A 27,985-nucleotide genomic window follows, 5' to 3' on the forward strand; every position below is an offset into this window, starting at 1 on the left:
ATAAGACCTGAGCCAAAGAGAAGGAGATTGATCAAAAGAGGATTTTGTGTTCCCATCTCACTGAGTACCTCTTATGAAACCTTGATGTATTGGTACATGGGCCTTCAGTTGCCTGGATGACTTCATCTGCAGCTGTGAAGAAGCATTTGGAACCACATATTCAGTGACCAGAAATTAGTGCAAGAAGGAGTTTGGTGTCTGAGAAGTTTTGGCTTAAACATTACCTAGCAGCACAAAGAACTTATAATACAGATAGGAGGAGCATCTGTTTTTCTAGGATAATGTTTCCTTGCTTTTACTGAGAGACTGTCCTTCATATTCTGGCAGCTCCCTATCAACTTGTGCAACAAGCAGCTCTTCTTTGCCATAGGCCTGTGGCTGTCAGTGATAGTGAAACCTTCAGTATGTTTCTGACAAGCAAGTCTCTGACATTTGATAAAAGTGATCCATTGTGCTGGGTTGCCACCCTCTTGGTGTACTGACCACAGGAGAAAGATAAGAAATGTGTGGCCAATGTGTTTCACAGTTCCTTTTTTTTATAGAATGCACTAGTGAACCAAATGGGTTCTGGGGAAGGGAGTTGTTTCTATCCAAACATTGCAATGGTTGTTCACCCTAAAACCTACCATTGTCTTCTTCAGCATACAGTTCTTCCCCTACCTCTGTTATCCTTGCTTCAGCTACTCAGGCCACTTTTCTTACCTTTTCTAGTTGCTTGGGTTCATAACCTAGTGTCATTCTGCATGCATCATCCAGTCACTATTTGTCTACTCTATTTGAGCTCTTTCTCTGTTACATATCAGCTCCTTGTCAGTTCTGGCTCTCCATTGTTTGGCTTCTGTTTTATCCTATTCTTTTTCCTTTGCCTCACGTGTAAGCCTGTGTGGTGGGTGTTAAGTGTTCAATACCAACAGTATCTGTACACTCAGTTTCTTTGTGCCATAGTAATCTGCAGTTCCTGGAATGAGAAATTCTCTGGGGTGGTTCTATTCAAACTGGAAAGCCCATGAGAGACAGAATTGCTAACAAATGTAGCTGCCAGTTCCAGATATCTTTCTTGAACCTGTGCAAACCGAAATTTTTGCCATAGCTTCATCAAATGTAAAGATTCTTCCAAGGGGCTAGAGCACATGTGCTGTGTGCTCTAAAGCCAAATGTTTGGCTGTTTCATCCAAAACAGTGAAAACCAGAACTATGCAGGTAAAAAGCTAAAGTAATGTGTTTTGGCACATGAGATGGTAAAATGTCTTCCACCCCCCTTTCAATTTAAATCACATTCTTAAACATCTAATGCTTGTACTGATATCTCTGATGGGAAGGAGATGGAAGAGCAGAATGTTTCATGGTAGACATTTGACAAAGCTATGGGCACCTGAAAGCAAGAGCTGAAGTAATGGAAATAAAAATACCACCTTCTCCTGGGCAGCTGCATTTGTTATGTGTAGCATAGATAACATTGTTCTGCTCAGAATTTTGAACTGTTTCCCATCGCTTTTGACAGTAAACAAGTAGATAGCTGTTTGCAGTTTCCTTGGCTTGTTTTAGCAATTTGTATTCATATTTTCTTGCTTCAGAAATTAATGGAATGATTTCTAGCATGTATTTTTTACTATGTTGGTACTGTAAACTAGCCAAACACTTGTGTGGTAGTTACTGATTTTGGTAAAATAAGATTGAATATGTGTTTAAGTTAAAAAAAAATCTTTTTCCTTGGTTAGTTTGAATACTGTTAAAACTAAATACATTTATTTAATACAACTGGTAGTTCTTTAAAATGAAAACTAAAAGTGAGCATATAGGTTTAAGATCTCAAGCAAGCAAATGAATTCAGAAGTACCACTCATAAAAAGAATTTTACTTTTGGGTAGTGAAACTTACTTTGCCTTTGATTGGAATTGGTGTGTGTCAGGATTAAATCTGTCTAGCACTGAAATAGATATATTTGTTTTCTTGTAGTGAGTCTATTAAAAATTTTAATGTCCCCAGCTCTCAGTATAAACTTTCTTCTTATTATTTCATAACAAAGTCTACCTTTAAAGAATTTATTGATTCTGAAGGGCTCTACTACTTGATTTTAAGAAGTCTTAAGTGTAACTTGTCTAGGGTGATGCCACACTGCTTTAACATTATTTCAATAGGCACATGTCTTGAGTAGGAGATAAAGATTGCTATCAGTCTTTATATGGGACACAAACCAAGTAATGGTTAAAAGCACTGATATTTCTTCCCTTTTCAACCTGAATAATTAGTTTGAAATTCCGCTGAAGTTGTTCAGGGACAATTTTAGTTATAGCTTACCCTGAACTGAAATTTAGCCAGAACTGGGAAAAACCCAGTATTTAAAACAAGTAGTTTTCGCTTTGTATGGGTTTTTAAAGACTTATTTCAGACAGCTGATTTTTCACTTCCCTTAAGTAGCTCTCTGTGCTGTGTCTCTTACACAAACAGCAGCAGCCTCCCATTGGAAGGTCCCTTTTTGCTTGAAAAGGACTTAGGAATAAAAGAGAATTGAATATGAGAGCTTGCATGCCTTATGTCCTTTCATATACCAATTGAAAGATTGTATTCAAAGGTTTAGGGTGAATTTCTAATGCTTGTTTTGCTCTTTGACCTAATGGCTAACTTGTTTATTAACAAATGTTTCGTGAGTGAGATGGAGCTCACTCATTAACAAGGAGTCTGTGGCTTGATTAGCAATAAAGTTACCAGCCTGAGCTGTACAAATACAGCATATGGACTGGAAAATATTAGTGATAATTTGGAGAGGTATGCAGGGGTGTGTCAGGTTCCTTCATATTAGTAGTCTGCATCTAGGTCCCTTCAAAAGGGAAAAATTGCCAGGATATTCAGATTATCCCAGTGTTGTAAAGAACTGACCTTACTTGGTTATTTCTCAGGTTTGTGCCATTAGTTATATTAGACTGCATGCACATTACAAGTGGCATGGACGAAATTCATGTTACTAGTTTTACAGCTTTGAGGTGTAGAAATAGTTAGTAAGCAAAAAATATATTTATAGGGGGTTTTCCTAACTTATATGTTTAATAATCCTGGATGGTCATCTTATCTTTGGCTGACAGTAAGCCATCAAAGACTGAACTGAAACTTTGTACCCTGATGCGCTGATCTTTGTGTTTTATTGGTGGTTTTTGTTGGTGGGGTTTTTTCATAAATTACTTTAAAGAAGGTGAAGAAACGAGTCTTTTCACTGCATCAGCAGCACTGCAGAGAACAGTCACTGGAAGAGCAAAGGCTGAAAATTTTCTAATTTTTTTTTTTAATGTGCACAGATTTGTCATGCAGTCACATGAGAGTACTTGCCAAATGTGAATTAAAATATATACTTAGAAATTTACTATCATATATGTTTACACATTGAGATGTAGCAAAACAGTTTTAAATAATAAATAGCATTTGAATGTTGGAAGTAGTGTTCAAATTGTGTTTTTTCCTTAATGAATTTCTTGGGTTTTTTTCTTTTTAATTTGTTTTATTTTCATCGGTATCCCCTAAGAAAGTAGCTGTATTTTCTAATGAGAACGTTCTGTCTATCTACAAGTCAGGTAGGCGGGGAGAGCATTTCAATTGGTGTACTAAAATAATTGTTGCACGTTATAGATCTAAGTGCAAGGCTAAGGCTTAAATTTTAGTGTCTTTGACAAGTGGGTGCTTTGGGATACACATTAGATCTTTTTGTGATGATTTACATATGTTCCTTAATATGCTTATGCATGCCCCAGTCACATTCATTCTCAGTGCTTGGGCGCGTGAGGGAAGTGGCATCCCTAACCCTTTCTGGTTTTAGCTGCTGTGTGAAAATGGGAGTGTTCTGTTACGGCCTTTTGGTGTCCCCAGTGTAGCACATGGTTCCTTTTCTGCCTCTTCCTTGGCACCATTTTCTTTGCACAGATCTGGTCTAATGCTGGATCTTCAAATGCCTGTTTTCCTGATACCACTTGCTTGGCACCATTTTCTTTGCACAGCAGACTCCCTAGCTTATATTAGCTGCATCATTTGAGTGCCCAAGAGACAGGATCTGCTGCTTCTTTGAGATAATTGGTAAAACCGGTGCCATCAAGGCTTGTGTTTCTGGCTCCTTTCTTACTCTATGAATTATTTGTTTTGTGAGAATTGGTGTACCTTGTACATTTTGCTTATGTTTGGTGCTCTGATGGTGCTTCTCTGCTGCCTGAAAAGAAGGTGTGGATAAGGTTCTAGGAAGCTAGCACAGCTGTCTATTCCTGTTAGTAGTAGTGGCTTTATTTCAGTTTAATTAAACTATAATCTTATAGAAGAAAAAAAATCTGTTGCAGTTTCAGGATTAGCTTTAGCAAGTGGTAAAATCACTGTGGACTCCCCTTGGTGAAGAGATTGAGCATCGTTTAGTTCAGTGGATTTCATGTACTCATTGGCACTGCCAGCTTGCTGGTTGGTTGTGCTGGCAAGCTTCTGTCTCCCAGGTCTGCAGGATAAAAAAAGAAATGGCAGATTCCTTTTTGTATGCCCATTGTTACTTTCTCATTTTGTTGTCCAAGGGTAACTACAACATCATGGACAGCTAGGGTCCTGCAAGTTCAGGGTAAGGACATATGATCTAAGAAGGCACATCTGTTTCTTCCCTGCATTGCTTGTTTGGCTTAAGTGATCGTATCAGCTCCAGAAACACAGTCAAATCAACAATTTTTCATCTTCTGTTTCTCCTCAGTGACCCAACAAGTCTTTTCTTTATGTTAGTGTCAAGAACTTACTGACTGCCAAAGTATACATACTCTTGAGGTGGTTGAGAGAACCTTAGATTCCAGAGATCCATTGATTCCTTTCGCAATATCAGAGCATCGAGGTTTTTGGCTAGCCTAGAGACATAAAAGCCTATCAACACTCTCCCATTTAGAGCATTCACTATGCAAATTTTACAGTGAGAGGCTATGTCCTCAAAGATTTTCAAGCTTATTTGTGGCAGAAATCAGTCAGCCAGATCTCTGAGGTGGTGTTGTGTAGATACTTTTTTTCACAATGTGCTCCTGAAGAAAGCTCAAAAACCATATTTCATTTAAATTAAATAAAATAGTATATTTAACTTTTTGACTGAGAAGGAAGTGCACAGTATCAAGGAGAGGCAATAGAAATGAAAGATTTATATACAGTGCTGTCCTTACTTTCTGATGATTCTTGTAGCCAGCCATCTCTGTCCACAGCTGTCTTCTGATGTGAGCATCACCATTCTCCTCTGTTTTTAAAAGGGAAGATGAAGATTATTTCCTAATTCTCCCCATTCTTCAGCATTCTAATGTAAGACATAAATATTTGTAATGTGTCTATATTTACCAGAGTAGTTACCTGCTTGTTTTTTCATCTATGGGATTTGATATCCTAATTGCTCTTACTCCTGCAGGGAGAAGGGGAAAGTTCTAGACAAATGTATCTAGTTTTTTTAAGAGATGAAATATCTCTTCAGACTCTAAAGTTTCTTTCAATGTGGTACTCAAATTATACCTTTGATCAAGAGATTAATGTCCCAGTTATCTAAATCTAGCTCATTTGTGTAAGGAACACAGTTGTATTAGGGCTCTGTTTTTCTGGATGTATTCAACACACAGACCCTTTTGGAAATCTTGAACTGTTTGTCTGGTGTTTAAAGATCAAAGTATTCAGCCATTTCTGAGTAGCAGTTCTCTAAATATGGGTAACGAGCTGTGGCAAGACTGGATATGAAGCCTTAAAGGTAGATAGCTCTTCTGTGAGTGCTACCAGAGACAGCACAAAGAAAAGTCCACAGCCTGCAGCAAAGCTCCATGCAAACCTCTTCACCAAGCACTGTCATCTCTGACACTGTGAAGAGTGATGTAATGTGATTCTCTGCCACAGAATTGCTTTGCAAGAGTACTAGTGATATATTTAACTACTTGGAAGTACCCACAGAGTGCATGTACTTGTAAGTTGTCACTCAGAAAGAGAGGTTGGTTTCCAGCTGATGTATGAATTCCCTGTGCATTCATTCTCCTTACTTGCCCTTCAGGTTTTTAAAAATTGTATCTCTAGCTGAGTTAAAAATTAAATGGGGCCATGAATGGCCTTGTATTCATTCCAGTGTGCTGGGCATGAGGAGCACTGGGATTTGAGCCTAAGGGAACAAATTATCCAGTTTTAAGGAAGTGTCTGTACATGTTGTGTGAATTTGCACATAGTCTAAACTTCTGAGACAATGTTTATAGAGGTAAATACTCTCTTTCATGTAGAAATTTCCCAGGAGGAATAAATAAGTAGAGGAATCCCCAAATGAAATTCTTTGGTTTCTTGTTAAGGAGCAGGTCAAATAGATAATGGCTTTAGTTGCATTTGACATTTAAAATATGTAACTTTTGATTAGACATCTTTGCAGCAGACAGCAGAAAAGTTAATTCCATCTGCCTGAAGGAATCTGTGATAATTTTGCCTGCAGCAAAATGCTGTTAAATATATTAAATACGTACTCCAAGATGAGCAGTGCATTTTGATTGCCAGTTGTTTGTGAAGGCTCTTTACTTTTGTGATGAGTTATCACTAAAAGAATTTTGGTTTGGTTTAAGATAAAATAAATTTGACTGTAGGCTCCAAAGTCCCCAGCTTAAACCAGTTGTATGTTAGAAAATGCTACAAATTGTCATTCTGACTACTTTGGTTTGCATCAGTTATTACAGTGCTTGTGTGTAAATGAGGAAATTCAGTTAATAAACTAAGCCTGTTGTCATATTCAGGTTGGTGAATAGGTCAGATACTTTGGAGTAAGTATCTGATAAGCTGAAAGGAACTGTAATGCTCATACTTCAAGGAAAGGCAATCCCATATGCCTATAAAATCGTCCAAAGAGGATTAAAATGTCCATGATTCCTTTTATATGTGAAGATTTGAGCAGTTACCCATGTGATAACTCATTCTCACTTCACCTGAACTTCTCTCCAGCAGATTGCCAAACTGAGGCAGCAGCTTCAGCGCAGTAAGCAGAGCAGTCGTCACAACAAAGAGAAGGAACGTCAGTCACCTCTCCATGGCAACCATATAGCAATCAGTCAGACTCAGGTAAGTAGGTACTTCCTTATAGTACCAGCCTCCTACCTTATCAGGGTTGGCTGAATAGCCTCCTGAGCCTTCCTGTCTGTCTTGTGTTTGTTCTCTTGTGTAGTACACTGAAATGCTAGTAGTAGTACTCTGATACTGCTGTACCTTCACTGGAGTTTATCTGATGGTCGTCATATAATAAAAGAAGGGTTGCACCAGGATAGCAACTGAAATATATTATGATGCTGTAAAAGTTCTGGGCTTGGCCAGATAAGGCTGTGCTTCCAGGAATACGTACTTGCTTTTAAGACTAATTTTTTGTGGTACACTTTCAAAGCTCCACAGGAGGGAATTTGCATATCAGTTTTGCAACTTAATTCCATCTGGGCTAGTTAAAAAATAAAATAGGAAATAAAGAAAAAGAAAGAACCAAAGAACCAGGGTACAAGGAGGATGCCCAAAGCAGTCATGATCTAGTCATTACAACCTGTCAGCAAAATTGAAACCCAGTTACAGTTCTAAAGCTCAGGTGAGGTTCAGTCAATGTCTTCACAAACCTTGAGCCACCTGCAGAAAGCATTTAACCATGGCTTATTTGGGAGCGCAAATAATTGCATCCTGATTAAGTTTCACCTATAGTAGATCCTTAACTTGGACTCCCTGTTACTAACAGGCCACTCTTGGAACATCAGAAATGTTGGTCCTGTCATGGTATTTCCTGAGTGCCTTTTTAACTAGATGGTGTTCTATAAAGCAGCTAGTTAGAGCAGCTGGTTGAGCTGTCATGGCTGATTTCCTTACAATCCTTCAGTGGGGGTAAAATCTGGTGGTCAAAGCCTAATGGGATGAAGATAACAGGAATTTGATACTCTTCCTGAACATGTTATGCCTTTATAACAAAGGATCCTACTACATTTTGCATAGAAAAGGATTGGTTTTGGTTTTGGTTTTTTTTTATTTTTTGCTTTACATTTCAAAGTAAGCTGTTGGAAGTACCTGTGCCATAATAGTCACAGTGCAAATGGTCTTTGACACAAATTGAAACCCACCTAGGACATATGCTGGGAAGACACATTCTTTGGTACTTGGAGCTCACATTCCAAATTGCTCATAAGACATTTTGACTTCTCAGGAAGGTGCTCTCCGATAAAGCCATTCCACAGGCACTGTGTTTTGGCAGTCAGAGAGTGCTTGCAGAAAAATGACTTGCACCTTGGGAGCTGCGCATTGTACAAAATTCACTTGATAAGAACTAAAAAAAAAGTTCACATTTTTGTCTTAAGCATCCTGTGGTCCTTTGAGCAGGGGGAGAACACATTGATTGACACGTGAGCACTGTGCATGGCTGTCAGTGTAGCTGCTGCCACAATGAAGCTTTTGAGGTTGTCTGTGCAAGATGCATGTGCACCCTTGTGAATATTTCCTGTCGGTAACAGAGCTCTGCTCAATAGGCTTTTATGAAAACCATACTTGTTCTTACCTACATGCTTGTTTCTTAAACTCAAGATGATTTCCCTTAAGACCTTTGACATAAAGTTCTGAAAAGCTATAAGCTGATGAAATTAAAGGTTCAGAATAAATGTTTTATTTTTCATTTGCTAAAGCCAACCAAAAGAGAGTAAAAGTGCATTAAGTGAATATTTCAGTTGAGTCATTAAGCTTTAGGAATGTTAGGAAATGCCTTTTGGATCCCAGTTAAAACATTAGCATCAGGGCCCCATGCGCTCCCCATCCCCCTGTGGTGTATTCTGTAGTCTATGCATCTGGAAAGTACATACACCTGTCTGCTTACTACCAAGTGAAGTCATAGAATGCTTTGATTATACAACTCTTCTTTGAATTAAGTAGAGATTATTTTATTGGCTTTTGATTTATGCAGGCTTTTTTTTTTTAAATTTAAAGTCACCAAGGAAAAAAATATGATCTTCTAGCAAAATTAGTACACAGCTTCTTACTTAGTAATGTTTTTAGTTTTGGTCTCAGACTTCTGCCTTTATTCTATTTCCCATCTTTAAATCATGTTGCTGTCTACCTTCTAGGCTTGTATTTCCAGATCAGTCCCTATGCCACTGTCAAACATTTCAGTGCCAAAATCAACTGCTTCACGTGTGCCGTGTAATGTAGAAGGAATAAGTCCTGAACTGGAAAAAGTATTCATTAAGGAGAACAGTGGAAAAGAAGAAGTATCCAAGGTAAGCGTATAGTAACATGTTTATGGTTGTTATCTCTTTGTAATCTATAAACACAAGGAAAACCTTCCTCTTGAGGAATCTTCCTTGTGGCTGAAATTACAAATAATTTTCTTCAAAGAACTGTTTGTTTGAAAACCTTGTTTCAGAGTTTTAGCATGGTGGGGTTTTTTTGGTTTTTCTTTTTTATTTTTAAAAGGTTTCTGGCCAAACCTACTTTGTTTAGAGTGCCCTTTCTGTAGAGAACTTGAAAGTTTTTGTGAGAAATACAAGTGTTTGAACATTCAGACACTTCAGGCTGCAGTAATAAGTAATTAGAGATCAGGAGATTGTTATATTTGCTTCATTTTGTACTATTTTCTTAAGCAAGATGTAAGTTTCCGGTGCTGTGCTCTCCTTTTTGGTTTTAATGCTTTTTTTCCCATAAACTGAATGTGGGCCATTTTACTTCATGAGACCTCTGTGATATGTCATGGGAGACCTGTGTATTGGAAACATTGACCAGTGGGGCAGCTTTGTTTTGGAGCATTGAATTTGTCATTGAGGAGTTTAGTGCTTTGATGACACTTAAAATGTGGAATACTTGATTTACAGCATCTGTTTCCTAAATAGCCAGTGAAAATTTTCTGCTGTGGAATAAACTTCTCCACTGTTTTTTCTGATCTTCTCCAAGGTGTAGGTGCTTTTCTCATGAATGGTCATGTAGTAGCAATTCAGTATATGAGTCAAGCTATGAAACTTTAATCAGAGGTTTAAGATTCTGAAACCTTCTATTTGCAGTGCTTCATATCAGTAGTAAACTTGAAAAGTTTTGGAGTAGTCTTGGCTTCTAGTCCTATACTTAGTTGTGTGGGCCAAGCAGTCTTAATGAAATACTGTAGTAGTAGTAGTAGTTGTGTGCTGTTTTCTTTCCTAATGCTGTATTATATCTTTAGAAGAGATGTGTATTGTAACAGGAAATAAAACAGGAAATAAGGGGAAAAAAAAGTCAAAGTTGCAAACTGAAAGCCCAGATCAATGAGCCTTGTTGCAGCATCTCCAGAGTACAAAAAGGTGTGTATTGTAGTGCCACCATTGATGTTGCTATGGCTAGAGTTATAATCTCCTATAGTTGGAGGATATTTTATTTATCTATCAGAAAAATCATCTTTGTAAATGTTGTCCTTGGGTTTTAACAGCTTATTGCTTGGGATACAGAGCTCTCCTATGTTACTGAATGTACTGACTCTGATCCAGCAAAACAGTTAAGCACATACTTAAGTGCATTGTTGGATTTGGGCCAGAGGTGCTCAGCAGTTTATGCAACCAAGGCAATAGTGAACCCTTCTTCCAAACATTCAGCTGGCGAGAGCTTCAGACACAAAAGAAAGTCATAAATCAGTCATTGCCCTTGAAGTGAAGTCCATCTTTGTGGGCAGAGGGTTGTTTCCTGCTATGTAACTGTTGATTTCTGTGAAGTCTGGTCTTGTGGGACCTATAGTGGGACTACTAGCACTGTCCTTGAGGTTACTAGATCTCAGTTTGCTTATGGACAATCATAACAAGATCATAATTTACTCAATATTACTGCTGGTGAACTTTCTTCTAATAGAACAATTTAGCTGTGTTTTAGCCTGGTGGGGGCAGTTGGGGCAGCTAGGTAAAAGGTTAGGAATTACTGAACTAAAGATAAACCCTAGGAAGCCAAACTTGACTGGTTTCACTGTTAGTGAACCTGTTTGTTTTTCTTACAATTGTCTACCATTCTTTCTTGCTGTAACATTTTGTATTTTTTAGACACTTTTTTAAAAGTGCAGTCAAAGATAGTTTGTTACTTTGGAATATTCCTTCTGTCTTAACTCATGCTGACTTAGTTATGTTAATTATTTGAACCCTTCATTTTTAAAAATTTTAGCATCTTAATGATGATTAAAATTGTAGTTATAAAAGTAAAAAAACCCCACTGTTGTTTTGTCCTGTTATTTTGGTGTTTCATAAAGATTGCTGATGATTAGTAATATCTTTGTGTCATTACCTTTTAATAATTCAGTTGAATACAAAGTTTAGAGGGGATTGCATTGTAAGTGGTCAAAATATTAAAAAATTTTAATTCTTTGCAGTTTAGCCTTAGATGTATTTTTTCAAGTAATTCATCATGCTTAGTTAGCTGAAGGTGTTTTCTTTTTGCTTTCATTAAAACTAAGTTGTCCTTATTGAGTCATTTCTTAATCACCTCTTTCTCCTCAAATTTATTAATAAACTTTTAATTAACGTTCTGATGCATTTATTCAAAATTCTTGGGTATATTTTCCTTCCTATGTTTATAACTTGCTGATTAACTCTGACAAGGTGTGATGCTGTGTCTCTGTTCTCACCGTAACTTGTAAGAGGGAATCAGCTTTTTGTGAAGTTTTTGCAGGCTTTTGTTCTTTGTCCCATTGTGACTCCACAACACAAACATTGGAAACTGAGGTGCAATAAGATATGGACTTTTTTAGGGATTGGGGGATAAGAGGTGTTCCCTCTTATGGAATATAATCGTGAAAATCATGAAAAGTGCCCTGTAGCAGAACACGGACAAGTTCATAGGCCTTCTGTTAGGAAAAACATTCTGCCAGAACTATTAGAAATTAGAAATAAAGCAATTATGATTGACTATCATACAATGTAAGTAAACTGATTACTGTGTTCCTTGTTTGATTTCTAATTGTTCTGGAAAGGGATGGCAAGGTGGTTTTATGTGCCTATCTGGAAACTTACTCCTGTAATAAAAGGACATTTTCTATTTTGTATAGATGCAGAGGATCCTTACTTAAATCTTCATAGCCTTCATACGAAAACTGTTTTTTTTCTAAGTGTTCCTTCATAGGGTACATGATGGCTTTTGTACTTGCACCTTATCTAATTCATTGATGGCTTTGCTTATGCCAGCAGGAAGAAGCATTCTCTTATGTTGGTCTTTGTGTTCCAGTGTAGAGGAAAGATTTTAATCAATAGCATTGAATGCTGTGCTCTCAAGAAGTTACCTCCCAAATAGATGTACAGCTTGTGAGGAGACTCCCATTGGTAATATTATTACAGTCTGTTAGCATTCCTGATTCTCCTAAATTGAGTGTTCTCGGGGGTTTTTTTCCAGCGAAAAGATTGATACTGAAAACAAATTAGTGAATATTAACTAGTGAAAATCATGAAAAGTGATTTTTTGTGAAGTGAGTGTATTGAGAAATGCATGCTTGTTGTCAAATGGAGCATTTCCATACCTTTGCAGGGGGATGAGAGCAGTATGAAATGGTGTACAAGATCACACATCCCATAGGGAGGGACAGGTGTCCTGTCAGAATTCATTTGGCATAAGGTTAATACATAACTGGACATCCTTGCAAAAAACCCCTCAAGAAATAGCATACAGAATGCAGTGATTTCTAGTTGTTTTCCATGCGTTGAGCATTATGGAAACTAGTAGCAGCTGTATCAAATTAGTTACCCTATTTCTTATGTTTTAAGGTTGTGAGAACTTCGGTTTTGGAATAGCTTAGGCATGAATCATGGAAAATAACCTTGAAAGTGTTGGTTTTTATGTTGATCAGGTTTGATACATAAAGTTTTTAATAAGCTAAATACTTTTAATTGATGTTTTCATTGAGATCTTTGCACTTGTCAGCATTAAGGGAAAGATAAATACAAAAGCACAGTAATCTGAGATATTAACTTGCATTTTCTATGTCTTAAAAGTTATTGCACTTGGAAAGAATGATAAATATTTAGCTCTTTCTGCTTGTGTGTATATTTATAGATATGTGTCTAAAAATATGGATTGTTTTTGTACCTTAGGCTTTAATTCAGGGGAGATTGAAATGCATGATTTGGGATATACTTCCTGACTACCTGAGACTACATGGTTCATCCAGATGTGGAAGAACATCTGTGTTATCCTAAAGTCTTCAATTACATGATCACTTACTGGTTTTTTCCCCTCCTTGGAATCCTTGTTTTACCTGTTACGTAGAGCATGGTATATGCCCTCAATGAGAAGCTGTTTGGTGTTTTTCTTTTCTCCTTCTTAGATTTGTGTCCTCATGCTTACTGTTACACCTTGCTTTGAAGTCAGAAATCTGAATTTCTTCCTGAGTTTTTGCTTCTGTATAATAGGACTGTCTGAAATTCTGTTCACTTTACATCATATTTATATGAAAAGAAAGATTATATTATTTACACTTTATGGATGTAGAAACACGAATCCATCCAGGTTCTAGAGTGTGGTTCTTCAGGTGACTCAGGATGTTGCATTCCATTTTAGAAGTTTAGAGTGCAGTTTCTGTAGTCTCCATCTGCATCTGTGAATGCAGAGGACTTTTACAAATCAGAACTGTATAAACTGGGCATCCAGAAGAGACTCTATAAAAGAGAGAGGTTGGTTCAGTTGATTCCCTGAAATCTCACAGAATTTTTGTGGCAGAGTGAAATAAAAGTGCTGTTTTGCATAGCAGTTTTTTTGTGTTTTTTTCTTTGGTATGTTTTTTCCTTTGTTGATTTGGTTATGATAATTATGAGACTGCTTTCTTTCTACAGCTTCAGTCTTGTTTTCTCTCTCTTCTGTCTGTGAAACAAATGCTACAGCGCTGCAGGTCTGTCTTGTGCATTGAATGAGTCAGGGCCTGTTGGGGGTGATGGGAACAGAACACACAGTCATGTTGTAACGCATATGCAATGTGAGCTGAGCTGTTGGAACAGACCACAGCTGTGCCCAGACCTTACAGCATTTGATGGAACAACTGTAATGTTCTCTTTATAGTGTGTTTCTTTGCTCTTATTTGAAATGTGAAATGGTATTAACTGGAAGGCTCATAAGAAGAAAATTATCTTCCTGCTCTGCTGTGTCTGCCTCTTCGTGTAATATGTGGTGGTTTTCTGGATAGACTCTTGCTGAAAAGGGGAGAATGTGATACTCAGCCAATAGGTGTCGTGTCCTTGTTGCTAGCAAAAGTGTTGGGTTGAATTTTAGGCTCTGGAACAAGCTGTTACAGTTTTGGAATATATGGGGCAGGAAAGCAATAAAATAAAAATGTTCACTTGAAGTGAGAAGGAAAAAGACATTAATTTTTTGTAGCTAGAACATTTAAGCTGTTTTCTCTATGGTTTGGACACAGTCCTCACTGAAGTGAGGATAAGAATTATGTTTAAATCTTGCAGGCATTTTTTCCCCTTCACTTCTAAGCAATACTGTAATACCCATTTGATTTCTTACATTTAAAGCAGCACTGTCTTTATAACAAAACCTAATTTTCCACTGGGAAGGACAAGTAAGTAGAGCATGCCAATCTACTGCTGTGAACATGTCTATGCAGTATATTGCAGAATGGGATGTAGGATCACTCTGGCCAATGCCAGCTAGGCTGATAGAGGCAGGCAGAGCTTACTAGCTTTGGTTCAAGACAAAGCTTGTGAGCGTTGTCAAGCTTGTGTGTGCATCATCTGTAGTAGGATGGAATGTAGGGGTGTGCTGGAGAATTACAACTTATTAGCAAAACTTCGATGGTTTCTTTTGCAATTGTAATTCAGTTGGTTGTTATGGCAATAGTATGCCATTGTATTTGACATTTTCTACTTTCCCCTTTATCCAAATGTGATCTCTGTTGAGGTACTTGTATTTCTTTTATAATAACAGTGACCTTTACTGAAAATTGTAGTACTAAGTATAATTAGAGAGGGAGGTTTGCTTTTTTAAACTATCACAAAAACCATAAAAACATAACACTGGCAAGTGTTCAAGTGTGGATTTTAACTTTGCATTGGAACATCTGCACATTGCCCCAGTACTCAGCATAATTAATGTACGTTGTGTCCATTGTACACTGCATTATTCTCTTGTGTGAATTCTTCCTGCTCTTTCAAAAATAGCTAATTTGTTATTCTTAAGGCCTTCACTTCTGAGTGCTACAGGCTGACATTGCTTGTGAATTTGTTCTTTTGTCTGTAACACGAATTGCTTGTTCTCTTGCAGCCTTTGGACATCCCCGACGGTCGAAGGGCCCCATTACCTGCTCACTATCGTAGTAGTAGCACCCGAAGCATTGACACTCAGACTCCGTCTGTCCAGGAGCGCAGCAGCAGCTGCAGCAGTCACTCACCATGTGTCTCTCCCTTTTGCCCTCCTGAATCTCAGGATGGGAGTCCCTGTTCAACAGAAGATTTACTCTATGACCGTGATAAAGGTGAGAGTAGAATGGCCTGCCTTTACCTATGGGAGGCATGTGATGTCCTGCTTTTACAACTACCTTCATTTTACTCATTACATCAGTTTTTGTTTCTGTTTGATGGTTGTGGAGGGATTGAGGATTTATCTGAAAATTGGTTTTGTTTGTTTACATATCTTTTTCCCTCTTGTTTGTGAAAATTCACAAACATCTTCCATAAATATGTCAGAGGAGCACAGCAAACAGTTAACTATTTATGAAGATTCTGATGTGAAGAATTCAGACTGTAACATGTTTATGTTTAAGAAAGGTTTCAGGAAGGTTTGTGGTAGGCTGTATTATATTTATTGTAGGTGAGTTGCTTGCTGTTCAAAATGGTGATGAAGTTTTGGACTGCTTTTAAAAGTACTCTGCTTGTGAACTCTTACATTCCACTTGAAGCTGTTTGGTGAGAAGCTCAGATACCAGTTTGAACAACCCGACAGAGAGTAATTACTTCTCCGTGTATGCTGCATAACAGCTCAAAAGTCCTGAATAATTTATGTGTTTATGTATCAATATCCTACTTTTTTTTCAAAGTCTGTAAAATGTTGTTTGGCTTTATAGTGGGAGTACAACTGGAGTTTCAGTAATTAAGAGTTACTGACAGACTGTGGGGTATGAGAATATAGGCACCAGTGTAAAAAAGACTGTGGTTTTTTTGACAACTGTTTACTGATGAAATTACCCTTACGCTTCTGGTCAGCTTGCTGAAACATGGACTTCAGTATGGAGGATGTAGGATTTGGGTAGATGAGTAGTAACTTTCACAGAGGAAATGAAAACTTTTAAGATTTAGCATATATGTACCAATGAGCTAAAGATAGTAGTATAAATAGGGTTAAGATTTTTTTGGTAAATGTTATCTGTTTATTAATTCTCAAAGTAATTTGGGAATAGGGTTGGGGAAGTCAGCAGGAGAAATACTAACCTTTTTTGATTTCTGAAAAGTATTCTTTTCCCATCTTGGATTTAAAAGGAAATGGTAGAAAACAAATCCATCTGTCCAAATCCTGAACTGGGGGTGGGTGTGTGCAAGTGTGTAAGTTAACCACATTAAAGTAAAAGTCTTAGCTCAACATGATAGTTGGCCATGCTCCAGAAATAACAGTGGTATTAGCTCGCCTCCACCATACTCCTCTTTCTTATACTATGCATGTTAATTTTAATGTGTTGTCAAGACTGAATCACTATAGAAACATCCACTAAAGTATTAGCACACAAAAAACCATCTTGACAGGTAAATTGGTTCATGTATGTCCTAATAACAAATATAAGTTAAAAAGCAAGGAAATGAAAAGAATAATTCCTTTTACAGTGTTCCATTATCACAGTAATGGGAACTTTCAGTGGTACGTTAATTGGCAGTAGCAAGTGAGGACAGTTTGAAATACTGCATCTAGCCTTTTTAATGCTTTCCAAGGCTTTTTATCTCCTGCCTTGGATTTTTTGAACAGCTAACTGGAGTGAAATTTATGAGTAGATAAATTTATTTGTGGATTTTGGTTTTAAGGCTGGCTTGAATGCCACACTTGCATCAAAAGTCTTCTCTAGTAGTAGTGTGTAGGTGACAATGATAAACAGCCAGTTTTTAAAGTCATCATAATGACATTTTAAAATTAGTTTAAATAAGCTACATAATACTGTGCATATGAAAGATAAAAGCTTGAACTGCTCATCACAGTTCTTTAAGGGCAAGGTAAAAACTAGGAAAACGTGTAGCAGTTTTCCAGGAGGAAGTAGTATGTTCAGAGGTTATAAAAGTATAGTCAGAAAAGTGGTTTTTACTCTCAGCTCATCCAGGTACATTCAGGACAGTTGTTCTGAATAAGAATGTTACTTCAAAATCATTAAATTATAGATGAATGAGGGATATAGGTAGAAATTAGAATAGAATAGCAAGTTTTGAGAGACAGTTTATTACGTTTGTTGTGGATGTTAACTGCTTTATATAACAAAAGCTTGGGAAGGTTTTCACACCTTCATTTTAAAGGCTTTTGAAAATGATGCAAGAATAAAACCATTATCAGTTTTTTGTGAGGCCTGTGAAGTTTGGAAAAATGCATTGTGTAACCAAATGTAGAGGTTTTGACCACAAGATGTTTTCTTGTTGCTTTTCTCAAGGTTTAATTTTCCTCTTGATGGGAATAACTTGCCTTTACCATTAAAAAATTAGAACTATCAGCGTTATTAATGGTTCTGGGGTGTGTTGCTGGATAGGAAAGGAAGGGTAGTTTGACTTGAGAGACATAAGCGGTGAGAGGAGCCAGTGCTCTGGACAGACACAGCACTGCTCTACTTTCCTAAAGCATCTTTTACTTTTTGTGTGAAGGTGTGCTTTGGCCTGCGGCTCTCTGCCCTTTGGACTCTGTCAGATGTTGGGTTTACCTTTCTGCAAGAAGCTGCTAAATAATTGAATTTTTCAAAAGAAAGTGAAAGCTGATTTTCAGAAAAGACCCACAGTATTGCTCTGAACAGAGCAGTTCTACTACACAGTATTGATTAGAGCAGACGAGAAAGGGTTGGGAAAGAAGGTATTTTCATGGCAGCTGGTTTTATGGTTTTGTATTAAAGCTACCAGTTTCACTAGATCTGTTTTGTGCTACTCTGGCAATACTCATAGCTTCTTCAGCACCTGTGACAAAGGTGAAGTTCAAAGGCATCTGAAGGTAGTGGATGAAATTCGGAGGTGTGTTTTTGTACAAACATCGATTGTATACCCTGCTTTTCAGGAATTTTGATGTAGGTGCCTTTACACATAGCATTTAATAATCCTGCTGCTGCTAGCAGGCTCTTGCAAGTAACATGTTCATGAACTGAAGGTACTTGTTAAATTCTGGTCATCTGATTCATAGTTTTTTACAGGAAAGTTGTTAGTGAAGTCTTTGGATAGTCTCATCAAGTATTTTTGAATCTATCAAAACAAGTCCCAAGGCTCACTGGCAAAATTTCTTGTTTCCTTTAAGAATTGTCACCCAAAATACTATTTCACAGATTCCTTTTTAGTTAGCCTCTCTTGTTGTTCGAATATTTGCAAACTGTGATTTCTGTTTGTAAGGTTACAAGAGTATTTTCAGTGTTTTGGTGACAGTCTTGGAATGTTTGCTGGATAGCAGAATGTGTCTGTTTCGAACACCTTTCAGCAGTTCCTGTGCCGAGGCTCCATGATGTGTGCTGAGGGCGCGCGGCAGGGCGCCCCCTGCTGGTGGGCTCTGAGGGCTCGGCCGTGGGCCTCAGTGAGCGCAGAGCCACACAGCAAACACTCGGGCAGCTCACTGCTTCATTTGTATCCTCAGGGATTAGTGACGGGACACTTTAGCACTGCACAGCTTACAGGATACACAAGGGGAGACTGGCTTAAGCTGGGAGTTTCACGTCTTGCTGCTTTAGCTGTGTTCTCAGTCCCTTCTACTCCCCCCAACAGGCGGCTTGTACGTGCGAGTCTCCTCACAACCACTCGTGTTCTGCAAACTGTGTGTGCTCTGCGTTTGGGCAAAATGAACATCTAACAACGCTGTAAGCTTTAAAACCAGGGAGGGTAAAGAGAGAGGCTTGTTTAGCAGCTGTCTTACATAGAAAGTTTCAGCCAGACAGGGCTAACTAAACCAAAAACTTGATTGAAAGCTGAACTGGCTAGTAGACAAGAGTCTAAATCTTCCAAGAACTGACTTAACTTTGAATTCTGTTTGATTCTTCCCTTGGATGTACTGCCATGGTTTTCCACTGTTTAGTGGAATGAACAGTAGTACATTTTATGTCTCTGAATTTTTAAATAGAAACTTGGATCTTCAATTTTAAATATTAGAAGGAGGAAACAAACTGTCTGGGTTCTGTTAATGATTTCTGTGTTTGGAATGAGTGGTGTGGGCCAACAGTGGAAAGATGCCAACAGGACCATCATGCTCCCAACTTGGCAAATATCTGTATCGTCTCTAAGCATTTTCTGCCTTCGTAGTTAGCACCAAAAGTTCTGTAAATAGAAGTTCTGTATTCAGTCTATGGCAGGAAAGAGCTGAATAATCAATATGCTACTGTGGTTCACTTCAACTTTTTTTTTCTCTATCTTTCATAATAAATCTTCAAAGGGAAGTGTGACATTTGAGTTGATTTGTTTCTTGTTGTAAGAGGAAGCAGAAATGTTTCAAAACATCTAATGATTATCCTTTGTATTTGAGTGATGGTAATACAGAAGTTTGTGTAGTTACTCTTTGCAAGCTGTTAAAAACAGCCTTGTCCACTTCGGTGAAGCTAGATTGTACTTGAAGCTTGGGTAGCTGAAAAGGCAACACACATGCACAACAGCAAAGTAAACAAAGGTTATAAACTTGAGTGAAAAGTAAGGTACCCCACATTAGTGGAAAGACTCCAAAAGTGCTAAAACAAGAACAGCTGTTTCTCTCCAAATAAGGTGTACTTGGTGGATCCTCTTTAATTTTATGATTTAATTTTTTAATTGTAATCCTAAGCAGAGAGTAGGAAACCAATAACACTACCCTGAGAGAGATGTTGCACTTTGAAAAGGTAGAAGGCACTGCAGAAAGCTAATTTTCTGCAGATAACTATTTCTTTATCTATTTTATTTCCTTAATGCATTTACTGTCATGTTGTCAGCATGGCTGTTTAAAGTGAACCCTTTCATAGTCATAATATTTCAAACTTTTGTTCTTCTGACATTACCAGATATCAGCCTTCTCATGTTTTTTGAGAAGTACAAATAAATCTGCCTGTTGCCTTTTGTCCTAGATCTTCACACCTTTAATTCTGTCTGGTTAAAACACAGACAGACAGCTGGAGTTATGAAGAATACCTGTGTCATATAGCCAGTAGTGATGAGAGAATTAAACTGTAGAAGTTCTATTCTGGGTACTAAAGCAACTTCATAATTGTGAAGCAAGTAAGATAAGACATTGTAATGATGAGGTAGCAGCGCCTGTGTTACAAACATGTTTTGTTTTGTTGCAACTTCTGAGCTGTTCGTGAGACTAATGAGGTTAATATTCCAGTGAAGAATTACATTTAAAATTAAGATAAAAGCTGCATACACGCATTTTTAATAACACTGTCTATACAGTGAGAAGGTGTTTTATCATTACCACTCATAATTCTTCTGCATGTATTATGCATATTACCTTGTTCATTTATGTTTTTTGCACTATGTAATAAAGAATGTATTTGTTTCCAGGATCACATCTCTGCTTTGTTCCGATTGCAGTGTTCTGGATAAACATATCCTCCTGTTACGTGTTGTTATACGATAGATTGCTGCTGCACCGAAGCTGTTATTCAGAAGAAATGTGCTATACAAGGGTGTTAGAAATAGCCTGCAATAAAAGAAGCGTTGTGGTAGAAGCAAACCAGCGTAGTGGCTAAATTGTGAAAAAGGGCATCTTGTTTGGAAATCGAATTTAATTAAAAAGCACTCTCAATCTCTAGTAATATAACTGCTTTAAATTTTCAGACAGTGGGAGTAGCTCACCGTTGCCCAAGTATGCCTCATCTCCCAAACCAAACAACAGCTACATGTTCAAACGAGAGCCCCCAGAGGGATGTGAGCGAGTGAAGGTCTTTGAGGAAATGTCGTAAGTAATGCCTTTTATATCAGCTGGTATCTGCAAAGCAGTAAACCTGTTTACTGAGCCTATTCAACTGCAGATGAATAAACTATTCCAGCTGATGGGTTTTTCAGGAGCAAACTATTCTTATTATAGTTTGTGCAGAAGAGAAGTTGAAGTGTTTACATTGGTGTGAAGAGAAAATGGAGTCTTTTAACTCTTTTTGTGCATTTATAAAAGGCAACAAAAATCCAAGCAGAGAAAATAAGGTACAATTTTCCTAAGCATTTATATAAACATCTTTCCATGTATTTTTTTAATAACATTTTAAATTTCCATGGCTTAAACAAAAACTCCTCTTGTCATAATTACTGGTTTCAAGCATAGGCTTTGCATTTTGATGTGTATAAAACATATAAAATGAAATGAAACATATGTAAAATGTTTGTAAATGGCAGTATGCTTATGGCATAGGCTTTACTCAATATTTTTGCTGAGCAAGAAATTGGAAGTTAAACTGTTGAACATCATGTCTTTTTCCCCTAGACCCAGCAGTATTTGAGCACAGCACATGCTGTTGAGGTTGCATGCTTAGCTCCTGTGGATGAAAGAATTAAGGAGGGGACATTTCTTGCACTAACAGCATTCGTTGCCTGCTGGGTGGTGAAGGGAGCAATGTTGGGCTGTGGAGAAAGCCTCCAGGCAAATTATGGATGTGGGAAAGGAGAGGTCTATTTTATGGAGGTCCTCAAAGGGATTTAAAATGACTAAATATGTTGTTGCTGCATTGCCTATCAAAGAAGAATTTGTGCCATTCTAAATTAACTGTGGCATTTTTTCATGTGCATATGTACTGCAGATTTTGCGTGCTGGAAGTTGCATGTTTGTCCAGTAATTACCGAGTAATTTTTTGTGAGGGTACTATTTTGAATGCTGTGGATCAGTTAGCTGACTACCAATATGGAAGATGTTTGCCCCTCTGTCCAATTAATCCCATTCCTTGTCATTCACATTTTAGCAACATGTAGAACCACAAAGTTCATGATGTGAAAAACATCTCAGCTGGCCAGATATATAATCTTTTTTCTCGTTGTAGGTCTCGTCAGCCTGTCTCAGCCCCTCTCTTTTCATGTCCTGACAAAAACAAGGTTAATTTCATCCCAACCGGATCAGCTTTCTGTCCTGTAAAACTTCTGGGCCCCCTCTTTCCCGCTTCAGACCTGACGCTGAAGAACTCTCCAAACTCTGGTCAAAGCACAGGTTTGAGCACCCTGACTGTTGAGCAGCTTTCGTCTCGGGTCTCTTTCTCATCTCTGTCAGATGACACCAGCACAATGGACTCTCCAGAGATCCCGGTACAGCAACCGTCCCAGCAGCAGCAGCCGCTTCTGCAAGAAATTCAGACTGAAGACCATTCCTCTCCTCAGAGCTACGTGTTAATCTAGAGCAAGGTGGAGCAGGCCTCTGCCCCGAGACAAGGAGGGAGGAGATCGTAGTTCAGATACATCTGCATGAGGTGGCAACCTTTCAGAACAACACAGAATACTTAGCAGCATTCAAAGAAATATCTCAACACTGTTCTTGGCAGGGACAGAATCCATATGCAGCAGTTTTTGGTGAGAAAGCAGTAATGCCTGCAGAATCCATGTATCATTAAGCATTTTAAGTGGAGACTATGCATTTCATAGTACGTTTGACCAGATTAGTACTGTGTCCTGTGTTCTGTTTCAAATTCTACAGTATAAATAAGCTCTCTCTATATATAAAAAAATGTTGCCTGTCTGAATAGAAAATGTCTTGCTGTGTTGTGTCCTATGGAAAATACTGTACTTCAGGATTATGTTTACAATTGATCCAGGTGTTTATGTTTCTAACTTCTGTAATACACACAATGCAAAAAAAAAAAAAAAAAATGGCCACAGCAGTTGCACAGTGCCCACCCTATGGCCTAGCTTCAGGTACTTCTCTTGAAGTGTAAACTCAGGTAACTTGGAATGTATATCATATTGGAATATAAAATATTTTACAGCTACAAAGCTAAAGAGGGAACATCACTCTTTTGCCTTTCGTTGTTTTATGCATTAATATTTCCTCATTACATTCCACTTTCTTGGAATAAGTGCATTCAGATCCAGGTGAATGATGACCCTGGACATGGGTGAACATGAGGAGAACCAGCAAATCTGTGATGTATATCACTTTGTCATGTGCTTACAAGTAAAACAACTGTTGCATTTACTGTCATTTCAATAGATGTAAAATTGTGGCATTTAAAGGTTTCAGGTGTTGCTCAGTTAATGACTGTTAAACTGTTGCAAATAAAGTGTTCAGTACTAGGCTGTACATGAGAAACATTCCATGTTGTGTGTGAGAGGATTTTGAAAGACAAGAATGTTTTTGTTAAAGGACAGAAATTCTTTCAGGTTTCACAGGGGGCGATTGGGGATTTCCTCTCATGGTTTTTGTTGGCAGTTAAGGATGTGAAATGCTACTGTTACCGTCTAAAAGTAAAATTAATGTTTAGTTTCTCTTTTGGAAATGTTCATTCATTTGCTGGTTGGAAATAGGTTTTCAGATTTTGTTGAGCAGTGTTAGATGAGCAGCATTTTATTTATGTAGTGAGTAATTGTGTTTGGATGAAAGTCCAGAAGTAGCAAGTGGGTATTCTAAGTGGGGTGGGGAAAACAATAGTTTTAAGTTCATGTTACTTAAAGCTTCTCCCATAACTTTCAGTTACTTAAGTTGTGTGTGTAAAAGTGTGCTTCCCCCCTCCTTAAGTGTGAATAAAAGAAAAATCTATGTAAAATAATCCTGGTTTTTGCAGGCTGGACACTTTCTCAAAATAGTACGTAGCAAGACTGGGTTTGTGGTGCTCTTCTATTGTACTGGAAAAAGAGGACCATTGCTTTCAGAGATCATTTCTGGTGATACAAAGAGGACCCCAAAGGCAAAATAAACTTGATGTTCTTGCTCCATTGCTTTCAGCTCGGTGGAACTACGTTTATGCTGTCTGCTCCTAAGAGAATAAGGTTCACCTTTTCCAGGAATTGAAGAGATTAGTAGCCTGCAGCTACTAGGAGCATTTAAACTTGCTCTTTTATGTTTTTCTCAGCTTTTGAAATGAGATTGGAGGGGGGTGAGAGTGAGCCACCAATAACTACTCACTAGATATGTGCTTTTTCTGGAGATAAAGCATTGCTTCCTTTTTATTACTGAGTTTTTGTTAACGCTATCTTACAAGGATGAATTTGCAGCCTATAAAACATTCACTGTTTTTTGACTCCCCTTGCAGAAAATATAGAGGGAGAGAGGTCTGTCTCTAACCATTTTCATGTGAAAAAGCTTCTTGAAACACAACAGCCATCTTTAACCCTACTAATCTCAGGCCTAGGTGAAAACACTATATATTTTATAGACTGAAGATAAAGGGGAGAAAATACTCGTGATGTAAGTATCGATTCCTTTTAATATTTTTCTTTCTAGACTAACATTGCAGTACGATGACCTTTTTATGCTCTGGTTACGTCCAGATAAGAAATCGTAGTCTCAGTTATTGGTGTTAGGTTACCAGGGGATATGATGAGTGGATTTTAGATCAGAGCTGAATTCTGTACAATATTTGCAATGCCATTACATGTTCTTTATATTTTTTCCATGAGAAACTAAATATTAATTAAAATGCACATTTGTTCTTAGCGGAATTGCAGGTTTTGAACCAAATGTGTTAAAGCTAATGCTTTGCCATGTAAATTTCCCAGCAGTTGTTTATCTCAATTATATTCTACATCCAGCTGTAGAAATTTGTCAAATATTGTTTAAAGTTTTGTACATAGTTGTACTGTTATTTCTAGCCACTGTGCTGAACAGTATTCAAGTTATCACACAATATTGCTTTACACAAGGAAATGTGTGGCTTTTGTTTTGTATTTTTTTCGGTATAGAAGTTCCTGTGTCTTATTTAAATAAAAATTATAGTTAAAAAAAGAAAAAGTGGTGGGGACAACACACAAAAGCAGTGGTTCATTTATTTGTTTTGGAAACTGTGCATGAAACACCATAGAAGAAGATTAAATTTTAATATTGTTCCAAATTTACATTTAGAATAGTGTCAGCTGTGTATGACTAGTGTCCTGTGTCTTCTAGAACAAGATAATCTCTTATGTATTATTTTTTGCATAATGCTGTACTCAGAAGGGGGGAAACCCTAAAAATAGCTGAATGCTTAAATGTGCTTTAAATAGCATACTCTATTTCTACATAGCACAGGAAAAAATCAGTTAAGAGTTATTTGAAACTGTGTATCTGCTGCTGTGTTTGTGGTATGGCTAATTTCAAGTTATCTGTTGAAAATTATGAAAACCATTAGATGTTTCACTATGTGAAACTAAATGAAACCCCTAAAGGATGTGGCATGAATCTACTGGCAGTTTTGGTTTCGTGTTCTTTTGTATGACTCAAATGATTGTCATTTGACTTGCAGAATAATTCTTTCCAGATGGGGGTGAGGGGGAAGGAGGAAGAAAGAAGGATAACATTTAAGTACATGTAAATCCTCCAAAGTCAGTGTTTATTGAAGAGCACTATGGCAATAACCATCAAGAATGGATTAATGCTTTTTGTCATCAGTCAGTGGAAATTTTAAGTTTTTCAGCATCCCAAAGATTACAAGGTTTCTATGTGACTGTTGAAAAAACATTAACTGGAACTTAACTAAAAGTCCTGTGTAGGGCCGAAGTTGGACTTTGGTGACCCTTGTGGGTCCCTTCCAACTTAGGATATTCTGTGGTTCTGTGATCCCACCCTGCTATGAGAATGCTTGGTGTCCTTCAGTCAGAAATGGCTCAGTTCCAGCCATTTCATTGTCAGCTTGAAGGTGTTTCTAGTAGATTTATGACTGTCCTGTCCCCTAAATGGATTTGGCTGCAGCAGTTTTGGGCTGTCCTTGAGTGGGAGGGCGTTTTCTCAGGAAGTACTGTGACAAAAGCATGTAGCTTGCCCTGCAGAGGTGCAATGCAGTTTGTGTCACAGGGAACTTTTAAGCATCTGTATGAACCTAGGCCTTGCCTGATTAGTCACATTTTGGTTTTGTTACCCACGAGCCACACTTTTGTGTGCTGTGTATAACTCATTGCCTTTGTCTTCCCCAAAGCCAAAACAAGTGGTCTGAAAAGCACTGAGAGTAGAGAGCTAATGAAATAATTTTGCCTTGAGTCCATTTTGTGACTAAAAGATCTTGACTTGAACATACATTTTCTAGTAATTCATGGCTCTAGTAAATCATGGAAGTCAACACTTTGCAGACTGGAGGACTGTGTAAGGGGAGCCCCTGGCTGTGTATGCTGGGGGTAGGGGACAACAGTTAGTGAATGACCTGCTCCTTTTAGGAAACAGGGTGCTGTCAGGGAAGTGGTTTCTGGCTTCTTGACAAATTAGCTCTTGGGAAGGGCCAGACACTGGCACAAGGGTAGCATCCCAGTATCTTTACAGTATGTAAGTGTAAGGAGGAATACAAAAAGAGAAATTGTGATGTCAGCCCACATCTCTAATTCATTCAGTTGCAGGCAAAGACCACTGAGGCTTAGCAAACCAGCTCCTGGTCTTACTCCGGGGTAGTGGATTGGCACCTTCACATGTTACTTGAGGTACAATCCAAGCAGTTTGGAGATAACTGATAACTAGTAGAACTTTGTCAATTACTGTTGTAAAACAGCCTGCCTTGCTGTGTAAAATGCAGCCATGAAAACAGATTTGAAGCTACTCAGCTGGGAGGAAATAACCAAAATTCTTGCTATGTATGTCCAGAACCTAAATGCAAGGAAAAACTGAATTAAAGCTGGGAAAGTACATGCATTACACGTACAGCCATCTATACTTGGTACTTGGCTGAAAGAAGATGTTTGATCAAAGACTGACATGCAGTTAAAATGTGTGTATCTTGTTTCTGTTTGCATTAGTGTAACCAGTCCTGGAAGACTCTGTAGTCTGAGAGAAACTGTAAAAGACTCAGGAAAGAGCTATAGGAATAAAGTATTGGAAAAACCAGAAGACAGCTGTGTAGGAGCTCAACATGATTAACTTGATGGCTGAAGAGTGACTTCATTTCAGTTAGTAAATACCTACACATACTAATGAGCTTTAAATTTAGCAGACATGGAATCTTAAAACACTAATAAAATGAAGATAAATGAATTCACACTAAAAATGTAGATTTGTTTCAGCACTAAATGTAGTTATTCACTGGGCCAATGTGCAAGGAAGGCTTTTTTTCAAGTATTGATATGCTTAAAACGAGATGATTTTACAAAGGATGTGCTCAAATATGGTTTTTATAAACCTTACTAACTTGTGATTATTTGGGGCACTTAACATTTCAGTTCATGGTACAGAGGTGGAATTTTTTAACTACCCTAAGCTTTCTTGCCTTATTAAAGAAGCAGATGCTGCAATATTTTAAACAAGGGTGTTAACACATCTTTTAAACTGTCTGGAATATGTCTTTGACTTCTGGAAATTTTTGGTTTGTCAAACATGAATGAAGTCTCCAGTAAAGCAGAGGTAGTTTAGTAGCTTTATTAGTTATTTTGATTTTGGCACCTCCTCTATAGCACCATAATTATGGAGTGGTGGCAAGAAAGTGGAGAGTAGGTGTTGTCTTTCTGGAGTGCAACAGGTCACAGAAATTATGTGTTACTTAAGTGGGGATGAGAGGAAAATGCTAATTGAGGAGGTAGGGAGTTTCCTCAGTAAAGGCCACACTGGAAGTGAATGAACATGGAAGTTAAACTGCAAATTCAATTGATAACAAGAAAGAAGAGCAATAAATGAAACTGGATAGAGAGGTGACCCCATTTTTAAGAACAAGTTAAAATTTTATCTTATGTTTTAAGAAGTTCTGATGGGAAATTTTTAGGCTGCCTTAATCTGTAGCCTGGAAAGCTCAGAGGCAGAGGATCTGGAAGTCGGGGAGAAGAGAAAGTTGAATAATCTCTTCCCCCAC

The 27,985-nt window shown here is 37.8% G+C and overlaps 1 protein-coding gene and 1 long non-coding RNA gene across 6 annotated transcripts in view; one reads left to right on the forward strand and one right to left on the reverse strand.

The window, feature by feature from the left end:
- GLCCI1 (glucocorticoid induced 1) overlaps window positions 1–25,000 on the forward strand; it is a 54,719-nt gene extending 29,719 nt beyond the window's left edge. The window contains exons 4-8 of one of the 2 annotated variants that reach the window (XM_085050798.1): window positions 6,940–7,056; window positions 9,075–9,227; window positions 15,205–15,415; window positions 20,895–21,015; window positions 22,085–25,000. In XM_085050798.1, the coding sequence (XP_084906924.1) occupies window positions 6,940–7,056; window positions 9,075–9,227; window positions 15,205–15,415; window positions 20,895–21,015; window positions 22,085–22,433 (951 nt within the window). In that variant the 3' untranslated portion in view covers window positions 22,434–25,000. The remainder of the gene's footprint in view (window positions 1–6,939; window positions 7,057–9,074; window positions 9,228–15,204; window positions 15,416–20,894; window positions 21,016–22,084) is intronic. The other variant, XM_085050799.1, reaches the window with a different exon arrangement.
- On the reverse strand, window positions 4,245–6,965 carry LOC146441010 (uncharacterized). Of its 4 annotated transcripts, none has more exons than XR_014849752.1 (5): window positions 6,924–6,965; window positions 5,338–5,386; window positions 5,157–5,227; window positions 4,770–4,853; window positions 4,245–4,462 (listed from the first exon to the last, which is right to left on the reverse strand). It is a non-coding gene; the product is annotated as an uncharacterized LOC146441010 (long non-coding RNA). The 4 variants fall into 4 exon arrangements; XR_014849750.1 differs by having other exon boundaries at window positions 5,326–5,386; window positions 6,924–6,954; XR_014849753.1 differs by having other exon boundaries at window positions 6,897–6,940.
- Window positions 25,001–27,985: the final 2,985 nt, after the last annotated feature.

This window comes from Lichenostomus cassidix, chromosome 2 (assembly GCF_008360975.1).
Source record: "Lichenostomus cassidix isolate B80296 chromosome 2, HeHo_3.0, whole genome shotgun sequence".
Taxonomy (NCBI): Eukaryota; Metazoa; Chordata; class Aves; order Passeriformes; family Meliphagidae; genus Lichenostomus; species Lichenostomus cassidix.